At 43.5% G+C, this 11,622-nt stretch overlaps 1 protein-coding gene across 1 annotated transcript in view; it reads right to left on the minus strand.

The window, feature by feature from the left end:
* The window catches only part of Katnal2 (katanin catalytic subunit A1 like 2), a 52,769-nt gene that overhangs the window by 10,832 nt on the left and 30,315 nt on the right, over window positions 1–11,622 (minus strand). Inside the window, exons 10-11 of the mRNA XM_026783376.1 lie at window positions 6,559–6,689; window positions 1,443–1,553 (exon numbers count right to left, since the gene is read on the minus strand). Of these exons, the coding sequence (XP_026639177.1) occupies window positions 1,443–1,553; window positions 6,559–6,689 (242 nt within the window). The remainder of the gene's footprint in view (window positions 1–1,442; window positions 1,554–6,558; window positions 6,690–11,622) is intronic.

Below are 11,622 nucleotides of genomic sequence, written 5' to 3' on the forward strand. Positions count from 1 at the left end.
AAAGATTCAAATACTGAAATCTCAATTCTCTATTGGACTCCACTTTAGCGTTGTGCATAAACAGATCTTCAGATGTTAAATGCTAGTCATCTGAGCACAAGAGAACACGCATTACAGATGTGCAGGGAGGTGGGCCAGGTTCAGACTGCAAACGTATCTAAAGGAACAGCTTACACACAGATTGCCTAAAATTAGTCTCTGTCCCTTCTTGTTTGGGACCCAGAGGATTAGCATGATTGAAGGAGCTTTCTGTTTGTCCCTAAATATGAAAAAGGAAATGGGTGAGGTGAGAGAGCCCCCGCTGCTCGCTGCTGTATGGGGTGGGGTGAGAGCCCCCCCTCTGCTCGCTGCTGTGTGGGGTGGGGTGAGAGCCCCCCCTCTGCTCACTGCTGTATGGGGTGGGGTGAGAGCCCCCACTCTGCTTGCTGCTGTGTGGGGTGGGGTGAGAGAGCCCCCACTCTGCTCACTGCTGTATGGGGTGAGGTGAGAGAGCCCCCCCTCTGCTCACTGCTGTGTGGGGTGGGGTGAGAGAGCCCTGTTCACTGCTGTTGGCCACAGGCTGATTTGCCTTTCATGACCTTGGTCACCCTCCAAGAATATTATTTTCTTATGTATCTCCTTCCCTGTCCAGGACATAAAAAATAATAATATGAAAATGTTCTGAGAACTGTAAGAGCATTATAACATTTTTAAAATATATTCTCTGAGTAGATATTGTTTTCCCCTAATCAACATCTCTTATTTCCCAATTCTTCTAGAATTGTTCTTAAACCACTCTGGGATACAGTTTGAATAGGAAACTCTGAGAGTAGATTATATTTTCAATTAGAGATTATTTAGTTTTCTATTTACTATATGGCATTAGAGATAGAATTTTCCTCCTAACTTAAAAAACTTTAATTTTAATACCAATAAAAATCAAACCATTATTTCTGAAATGTTCTTTGAGAACTAACGATATTAAGCATTTATAGGGCTATGCAAAACCTCTGCCTGATTCAAAAAAACCTATAGTCCCTCCTATATCCTAATTTCTGCTACTTTAATAATGATATAAAAACCTGACAAAGGCTACTTCAAGGAGAAAGGGCTTGTCTAGCTCACAACTCCAGGCTACTGTCTATCACTGCAGGGCAGTCAGGAGGCAGGAGCCATGGCCGGGAGCAGAGGGAGATGAATGCATGCATGCCTCTTGATGAGCTCGCCTCTACTCCTGTACAGCTCAGGGCCCAGACCCTGGGACTGGCGCTGCCCACTTTCACACTGGTCTTTATAGCCACGGAGATTGACTCCTTGTCACCCACATCCACTAGGGATTCAGTTTGTGTGTGACTTCAATGCCTCCTCCTACAGCTCTCACTGAAATTTTTATCAGTATTCAGTAGATCATGAAAATATGAAAATGCGTGCAACGTATGTGACGTGTTCTCTTGATGCCTTACCACGGCAGGTTAGACGCTGCTAAGACAAACACGAGATCCTCCGAGCGGGCCAACCCGTCCATCTGCACCAGGAGCTCTGTCTTCATTCGGAGACTCCCTTCATGTTCTCCCCTGCAGAGACAAGGAGATAGGAGGCCCTCACTGGCAGAGCCTTTGCCCTCCTGATGTGAGTGGCACTCACAGCATTGCCCTGTGGCCGAAAAACAGGCTCCATTCTGATAGCAAATAAATGGGCATTTCAGGTGCTTTATTTTCAAGTTAAAAAGTTATAAAAAGGTAAATAATGCATACAGTGATGATATTTAGAAGAAGAGTGAAGGTTGACATAGAACTAAAAGAAAATGATAGAAGGATGGTGAAATTAAACGTGTCTACCTGCTTCGTTATTTAACCCTTTAAAATGCCATAATTGCCAGGTGTGGTGTGGCCTGAAACTGGTGAGGCTGAGGCAGGAAAACTGCCATGAGTTTGCAGCTAGCCCAGGTTCCATAGCTTCAGCCAGCTTGGGCTTATAAAAATCAAGTTTAATGACTTGAATTGAAATGGCATAGTAGAATAACCCATTTATAGAGCAGGCTTCACATAATGTCCATGCTTCTTATTCCTGTGTATGTGTGCATTTGTGTTTCTAAAATCCCTGCACTGAGTTGGCTTCATCCTCTCCTAATGAAATGTATAATAATGACAGAGATTAGCATCTGGTCTCTGTGTAGATTTGCCCTCTCTGCCTCCATGGCCACTGCCCGGGTCCCTTCCACCCGAAGGAGTAAGGCACTGACATCCAACCAACCCGCATTAGGTTCACACCCAGAACACGCTCGACAGATTCTGTTCATTCACACTGATTTAATTAAAAGAACAATGACTAAATGTCTTCCTTAGTGTGCACAACACTCCACCTCTCGTGCACATGTGTGGAAGCAACCCATCCTGAGTACAGACTGAGTATTCTTTATCCCAGATGACTCCGATTTTTCTCAATTTTGGAATGTTTGTTTGCACATACATAACGAGTCATACTGGGGGGAAAACCCAACTTTAAGCATGAAATTAATTTATATTTCATCTGTACCTTCTCACACAGCCTGAAGGTAATTTATATGGTATTTTATACTTTCACACATTAAACAAACTTTCCTGGGTAGAATTTCCCACTTTAGTTGTCTGCCAGCACTAACAAAGATTCAGAACAGGTCTGTTCAAGTGCTGGATTTTCACATTGGGGTGCTCCTTCTGCGTGTGACTTAGAATCTGTACCTCTCGAGGCCCAGACGTTTTCTGAGAGAAAAGACTCCCACTCTACAATGACATGTTCACAGTCTTTGCCCACAATTACGCATGATATGTGCGCATGTGCTGATCTTAATGTAATTGTCCATACTTATGCACAACTAGCATGATATGGCCCAAGAAGACATCAAAACAGTTGCCCTAATTTTTTGGTCTGTTTTTGTTTTTTCGGATAGGGTCTCACTATATAGCCTTGGCTAGCCTGGAACCCACTACCAGGCTGACCTCCAATCCACAAAGATTTGCCTGCCTCTGCCTCTGCTCCTAGAGCGCTGGATTAAGGTGTGTGCTATCATGCTCAGCTTCGTTGTCCTTGTGTTTTAAACTGGGATCTTCAAGTCCCATATAGGGACCCTGAAACTCAAGGAGAACCTGGGTGAAGCACTTGCCACCAGGGATGGTAGGAAGAACCAAATTAGCCAAATCTAGGCCACCCCTGAGGCAGGCTAGAGAGGCCTGTCTTTGCAGGGAGAGACCAATGAGAGCACGCAGGGGCCTGTGGCTCAGGTGCAGCTGGCTGCTCCTGTCAGGCTGATGGAGCAAGGCAGAGGGCTGCAGTGGGGTCTGACAAGGCACAGTAAGGTCAGGTCCATGTCCCATGTCAGTCAGACGCAAAGTCCACCCATCCTGCCTACAGCCTCGTTCTTCTGTCTTCCTGCTGGGAAAGTGGTTTCCACTGGGTAAAATTTCACAAATTATTTTCTAATTCTACTTTTATATTTCCAACAAGCAAATTCTTTGCCTTTTTTTATTAGCCTGGGCTTTGTCTCGATAACAGACTATTAAAGGTCACTAGTAAATAGAGCTACACAAAAATTTTCCAGACATCTGTTTTTTATATTTCCAGATTGAGGTGCCAAATTTAATAAAAATTTCAAAAAGTATCTCTGATCATAACAAACCAATCAGGTTGATAGAGTGCTTTCCTAGCAACCACAAAGCCGTGGGTTCAATCCCCAGCACGGGTACCTACACATGTGCTCCCACACTTGGGGGGCGGATGCAGGAGAATCAAAGTTCAGGATCATCCTAAACTATACAGCAAGTTCAACGCCAGTCTACGATACATGGGAACTCTAAGGATGTTTGGGAAAACTATATGGAAACTTACTATTTTATGCTTCATATATATGTGTGATGCATTTAATTAATTATTCTTTATCAATAAAAATTCGAAGTCAGATATCAGTAAGATATCTGATATCAGTAAGAGTAAGAGCCTGAATAGACAAAGAAGTCGAGGAGAAGCCACCTGAGATCTCCTATCTCTTCTGTTCCTCCATCCTAAGGATCCTAAGCCCTGCCTTACTACTTCCTGACTCCTATCAGTCCTCAATGGTTAATATGGTCAGTTAATGGCTAGCTCTACTCTCTGACTCAAATAAAACTTTATTGTCAGAATGTGATCAAAATATACACAACATATGTGTGTATACACATGTATGTGTGTACATATATATGTGTACAAACAGACACACACACACAAATTCATACAAGAGTTTAATTGGAGTTGCCCCTCACAGGGAATTAATCTCATCTCAGAACCCATCTGTAGGTTGTCAAATAAAAAGCCCCAGACTTTCCTCTCCTCTATCATTGGTCAGGGGTGTCCTAGAGAACCCAAAACAAGGGCTACTGATACTGCTCTTGAGCACCCATCAGAACTTGATTGCAAGACCCTGTTGCTGAAGACAGTACACACATTGGTCATAGGATATTGAGAAATCATGTTAGTATGGACCAGGAAGCTTCCTCCCTACTGGGTAACTCACCAGAGGGTGCTATGCAGGATGCTAGGGGAGGAGAGTCAACAGTCTTTTGTTGTTATTGTTTTTCCCGAGACAGGGTCTTTGTATCTCTGGCTGATGTGGAGTTCATTATATTGACCAGGCTGGCCTCTAACTCACAGAGATCCACCTGCCTCCGCCTCCTGAGTACTGGGATTGAAGGCGTGCACCACTATGCCTGGCTTGGGAGTCAACAGTATTATCCAGCTACGACCCCTGTAAACTGCAGTAATAATGGATATGGCAATAGTCACACGAATGTTATGGAGCTAACCAACTGCTTTCTGATTCACAGGAGAATCAGCCAATAACCCAAGGTTGGGGAGTTTATAGACCCCAGGGGTCAACCAACTACTATGATTTCGCTAACTGGACATAGTATAAAATTGTACTCTAAATTCCTAACTCTCTGCCCATAGGTTAGTGGAGCTCTCATATTCTTTCAGAGAAGTTTCTTTGGGCGATAGACAGTGGTTAATGCAGAAACTCAGACTGGTCAAAGTGAAGAGAGTAGGTGGCTGTGGCGTGCTCGGCCACTAATGGGACAGATCTGTCACAGCCTTCCTCTCCTGAAGCTCAGGGACCATTTCAGAAGCTGGGGTAGGAAGGGGTCAGGGATAACCAGAATCGACAGCATCTCCTGGGCATGACAGGACCGCTACACTAAAGACCTCAGTAGCTCTGAGTGCTTCACCAGACCTGCACAAGGGCCAGCCCGTCAGTGTTCTAGCATGGAGCCCGCACTCCTAACTGAGGAGCTATGGACCATCCATGGCTTCTAGGGGAGGGAAAGTCAGTTTTCTTTAAGGGCGTGGCTCCTGGTAAGTGGACCATGCTCCAACGGATGGCCCTACACCCAGATGTATATAGTCAGCACAAGTCAGAGTCAATGAATTTTTAAATAAATAATTTTCAAAAATAAAGACAAGAGCCAGGCACTGGTGGCACACACCTTTAATCCCAGCACTCGGGAGGCAGAGGCAGGTGGATCTCTGAGTTTGAGGCCAATCTGGTCTACAAAGCAAGTTCCAGGACATCTAGGGCTACACAGAGAAACCCTGTCTCAGGAAAAAAGAAAAAAAAAAGGTAGTGAGGATCTGGGGAAATTAAAGGGAGTAACTGAGAACAAATGTGTGCAAAATAAACTGTATAAAATTCTCAATTAATAAAATATTTTAAAATAAATTTTTAAAACTTAACAATGGGGACTGAGGTGATAGGTAAGTTGGTAAATGTCAGCCCTGAGGACCTAAGCTTTGATTCCCAGCATCCGCGTGAAAGGCCAGACACAGGGACACATTCTCTGTCAAAAACACAAACAAACAAAAACAATGCAGAAAGAGACTTCTGACCTACACACACACATTACAAGCACCAGCACAAACATGTGCGCACACACACACACACAACATATGTCACACACACGCACAAAATCAAGCAGGCAAACAAACAGCCCTATTTGCCCTTTTGAAAGCATAACCAGAAAGCATTTGTAACCGAGAGGCGCTCCTTCCTTCTGGGGACATTTTCGGACACTTAATCTTTAGAAATAATGCATGTGACAGATGTCCAAGAATCACTGGTTCCTCTGCCTCCAGAGAATGTAAGGCAGAAACGGCTGATCCTGTGGCTGCATGGGCCAGCCCCGGTCCCCACAGGCAGCCCTCCAGCCCCGGTCCCCACAGGCAGCCCTCCAGCCCCGGTCCCCACAGGCAGCCCTCTGGCTCCAGAGGAGGTTATTTTGAGGCAGCCAGGCCATCGTGGCAGCCTGGGATCCTGCGGCTGGATGATCTTCAGGCCTGAAAGCCACTCTGTGGGAAAGGGGGGATGGTGTTTCCTCCGGTTATAAAAACTATTTAAATCAGCTACTCAGTTAACAGGATCTAATTTAAAGACCTTTCCATGTGTCTGCAGAAAATTTGTGGGCTTATTAATAGGCTCATTCTGCTGGTAAACATCGATGGGCTTCCGACCATCACACACACTTACAAAGGGGAGAAATGATGACCAAAAAAACCCAAACCCAAACCGTCTGTTACCCAGGAGTCATGCCTCTCTGACTTATCACAGACTCCAGCTCGTCCAGGAAGATCGTGGAGGGGGCATGATAGCGGGCAAGTTCAAACAGCACCTGAGTGGGGAAAAGCAAGAGCAGGGTCAAATATGTATTCTTAAGTTAGTCTTCGACATACATGTCAACTTTAGCCCTCAAATGTTCCCAGATTAAAAGTTTAGAATTGCTGTAATAATAAGCATTTGCTCTATACCAGTACTCTGGGGCAACTATAACCATCGCCGTTATTTCTCCCAAGTTCCACTTTAGGGAGATGGATGGTCCAGTTATTTCCATTCATCAGTTGATAGAGAGTAGGTGGCGAGTTCAAGGTTCCGAATGATAAGTATGAAAGCTGGAGATAAAATTCAGTTTCCAAGCTTCTAATTGCCTTATTAACCCTCGGGACACCTGCCAATAACATTCTCCATGTGGACATAAACATAAAATACATAAAATCATGTAGTAACTTTCCCCCCTTCATCTTTAGGAAAAATAGGATTATTCTCAGAAGGAAGAAAGTCAGGAAAAGGACACTTATGGATAACAAACTGAAAATGTCCTTTCTGCTCCCCACAGGGCCCCACTCCACCTCAACACTGCTTGCTAGGATCAGGTTCTTTGTACATCTTTTCCCTTTGTTTGTTATTGTTGCTGGGTTTTGTTGTCTTGAAACAGCTTCAGCTAGACTGGAACTCACAGTATAGCTCAGATTGGCTGGTGAACTCAGGGGATCCTCCCTCCTGCCCTGCCTCTTAAATACAAGAGGAGCAGATTCCCAAAGGCAGTTCTTGACGGAATAAGATGTTCTGTTCCAGAGTAAAATACGACAGACTGAACAAGAACAAGAAAGCAGCCAGCAAAAGAACAGACATAAAAACAAAATAAAGAACTCGATAGGGAGATATAGTGGCAGTGAGCAGTATAAAGAGCTAAATCTTTTATTTTTTTTTAAATCCTGCAGCAATCTCTCGAGCGCCATGTTCAATTCTTCACTGGCTGACTGGAGAATGCAGCAGTGATGAACAGAAAAGCAGAGATTCTTCAGCTGCCATGGGGATTTATTCTCCATATCACTGAGCATAAGGAAAGCATTGCAGGATAAACAAGAGGGAAATGCTCCCGTGTGACTTTCAGGAGCCGTAGGATATCCCTCTGAGGAAATCTCTCACATCCCATGACTCAGTGAGTCCAGGGTGATGAGTCAGCATTTCCCTGTCACAGCATCCTGGTTCATAACCCCTGCTCCTTCTCAAAACTAAGAAAAGGACTGTGTGTAGATGTTTCCTTTAATGGAAATATCCCCTCCTAGACAAAGGACAGAAGCTAAGGAGACTCAAGAAATAAAGGGAATGTAAAAGGAAATTTACAGGCTCAGGAAGGAAAGGGAATTTACAAGACTCAGGAAGGAAAGGGAATTTACAAGACTCAGGAAGGAAAGGGAATTTACAAGACTCAGGAAGGAAAGGGAAACAAGACTCAGGAAGGAAAGGGAACTTACAGGCTCAGAAAGTAAAGGGAACTTACAAGACTCAAGGAATAACAAAAATTTAAAAGGCTCAGGAAAGCCGGGCGGTGGTGGCGCACGCCTTTAATCCCAGCACTCGGGAGGCAGAGGCAGGCAGATCTCTGTGAGTTCGAGACCAGCCTGGTCTACAAGAGCTAGTTCCAGGACAGGCTCCAAAACCACAGAGAAACCCTGTCTCGAAAAACAAAAAAAAAAAAAAAAAAAAAAAAAAAAAAAAAAAAGGCTCAGGGAATAAAGGGAATTTACAGGCTAGGGTAGTAAAAGCAATTTACAAGGATCAGGGAGTCAAGGGAATTTACAAGGCTCTGGGAACTCTTGAAATACAAGACTTAAAAGGCTGATCCCCATGGTTGTAGAAGCATGAACAGCTGGTACAGAGAGGAGATTCTGTGATTGGTGGAACTCCCTGCAAGCTGTCTAGGGAGCACCAGGTATGCATCCTCCATGATTCATCACCTGAGCTAGGTGGGCTTTTTGGTGATTCAGATGTCTTTACTTCTATGTCAGTCATCTATGTTCCAAAGCTCACTGGTGGACACTTGGGCAGAATTGTTTATTCGGTATTCAGCTGGGTGAGTACACACTGGTTCACACACACACACGCACACACACACATACACACACACACACACACACACACACACAGAGCAAAAGACATGAAACAAAGGACAGTTCTGGGAAAAGTATCACTAACACCTCTCCCATACACTGGAGACCAGCCAATTAGGAACAAGTAACTTTTCTTCCTGTCACAGGAAGAGAAGCCCAATTATACCTGATTTTAAAAGCGACTACCAATCGACTCAATGAAAAAGAGGATATTAGACCCCTAGATCACTACACACAGTTTTAAGGAGCTTACTCAGGTGTAGGAAACCAAGGGCCTCTTCAACATAAAGTTAGAAGAACTAACTGTGTTTAGGGCTTAGGTCTCCATATTGCTCAAATTACTGAGTTTCCATTCCCAGAGAATAAATAGAATCCTGGTAAGTGCTTCTAGAAGCATTCGTCTAAAATATCCAGAGGCGCTTGGAGGAAGTTAAATCATGTGAGGGGGAGGAGATGTAACCATCAACAGGTGTATGCATTTGCTAAAGAGATCACTCAGCTATTCAATAGTGCTCAACTCCTAAGAGGCAGGAGCATTAGGAGAGGAGGGGGGTTCACAGCCCAAAGGTTCCCTATAAATAACTCCTTAATTGGAATAGAAAGAGAAACAAATGGGAGAAAATGCTTTTCTGGTTGAGGGGAAGGTCCTAAAGGGTTTGCTTTCCCTAAAAACCTTTACAGGAAGGGGTGGACAGAATGACTAAACCTCCCCAGGTGAGGATCTTCCCAAAATCTCACAGAACAGGAAAAATTACTTCTACAAGGAAATAAGACCCTTCAAGGTTGGCAGAGGTTTCCAGTTTCTTCTTGAATATTTTTCAAATATTTAAGTGAAAATGCATTTTTCATAAGAAAAAAGAAATATAAGTATCTTCTAAAGTAACTTGTAAAATGCTCAAATTAGGGGCCTGGGGGGTGGGTCATTCAGTAAGGGCCTGCCTTGTGACCTTGAGAATATGAGTTCATAGATCCCAAATCAAGGAAATGTACGCATTCATGCATTTTCCATAAAGCTAGATTCTTTTAACTATGTGGTGAAGGAGATGGAGACCTGGGACAGGAAGGATTGCCTCACTTCTGGAATGATACTAAAGCAGAAAACAAAAAAACTGAGCTAAAAAAATACTCACAAAGAAGGAACATTCCTGTGATTGGCATTTCTGGACATTCAACACTAAACAAGAAACCATTTTCTCTCCATCTCTGTTAGGACAATCATGAAGTGTCTAAATGTACATGTCTGTCCACCTAGGGCTTGTCCAGGGAGTCTGGGAACTTTCTTGAAACACTTTGCAGTGTCTTGTGCTCATGGTTCCAAACACTTTTTGTGACGGGACACAAATCTCCACTCTTCAGGGGAGGGCGTCTTTTGTGAGTTGTTTCACTGTTACTCAACACACACAAGTTAAACACACACACACACACACACACACACACACACACACATCCCAAAGAGCTTTAGGCTGATAATGACTGTAGTTAATTGAACCTCAGCCCTTTGAAACAGAACTGACCAGAACCCTAGGGTTCCACACACAGCAGATAAATAGGAGTACCTGGGGATCTGGTCTGAGACATCCCCAGGATAAAGACCAAAGGAGAAAGTGTAGATAAATATTTTCATAGATTTCATCTTGATCCAGGCACTGTGGTACACAATCTATAATTCCAGCACCTAGGACAATAGGGTGATCCCAAAAGACAGATCATGAGTTCAAGGCCAGTCTGAGCTACATCTAGAAAAAGGCCTTGTCTCAAAACAGTACCACTAAAATAAACAGAGCAACAGAAAAGAAATACAATGCTGAGTGAGTGATAAAAATCCATAAAAACTTAAACATTTGAAACAACTTGAAAACGATAACAAGGGGCTAAGGGCTAATTTGGTATTATAGTAATTGCCTGACATGCAAATGCCTGCATTTAATCCTTAGAAATGAATGAATGAATGAATGAATGAATGGTCAAAGTAATAAATAATAGGTATGGTCTTATTTTTTCACCAACCCTTCTAAAATATCCCATTATGTCTTCTAAGCAGTCTATGATCATTTGGAAATTAGCTTTATGAGGGACCATAATTCCAGAGTAATATTTTAGGATGATTTCTTTTCAGAAAGTAATTTTACATTTACTTAGTATTGATTACTTATCAGTCCTTCTACAGGAGGCAAACAGTCTAACAGGATTCCTGGCAAGGAACCCCCTTTATGGCGAGGTGTACATCACAGCAGCTGTTCTCTTAGGGTGACAGGAAGATACGGCAAAATGTTAGAGTGTAAGAGATGCCATGGACCAGGAACGAGATATTGTAAAGATGGAAACAGCCTTCCAAGGAGAGAACACACTGTGCAGGCCATGAGCAGAGGAAGAAAAGTTGCTCAGAACATCTGAAAGAATAATTAAGGTTTACATCTTTCATTTTTTTTTCTTTTTTCTTTTTTTGGTTTTTCGAGACAGGGTTTCTCTGTGGCTTTGGAGCCTGTCCTGGAACTCACTCTGTAGACCAGGTTGGTCTTGAACTCACAGAGATCCGCCTGCCTCAGCCTCCCGAGTGCTGGGATTAAAGGCGTGCACCACCATCGCCCGGCCGGTTTACATCTTTCAATTCCTCCACAGAGTGTTTAGTGTAGGGTCTGGCACACGGCAGTGGCCTCACACTAAATGTTAACTGGATAAACTGTACATGCTTAATAATGAATGGTTCTTTAGTGGAGGAAACAGTAGGCCACTTTAGAGACTTTTATTCTCGTTTTTAGTCCTAAATTGTGTGAATCAAAAAATAGCTGTTGGTAAAATTCCAGAAGAAGGGAGTCCATGTTTTGCTGGTGGCACTATGATTAATAACCACATGTGACAGTCAATCCACTTCCTGGGCTTTGGGGAGTCACAATCCAAGCCAAGGCTAACATA

Source organism: Microtus ochrogaster, chromosome 18 (assembly GCF_000317375.1).
Source record: "Microtus ochrogaster isolate Prairie Vole_2 chromosome 18, MicOch1.0, whole genome shotgun sequence".
Taxonomy (NCBI): Eukaryota; Metazoa; Chordata; class Mammalia; order Rodentia; family Cricetidae; genus Microtus; species Microtus ochrogaster.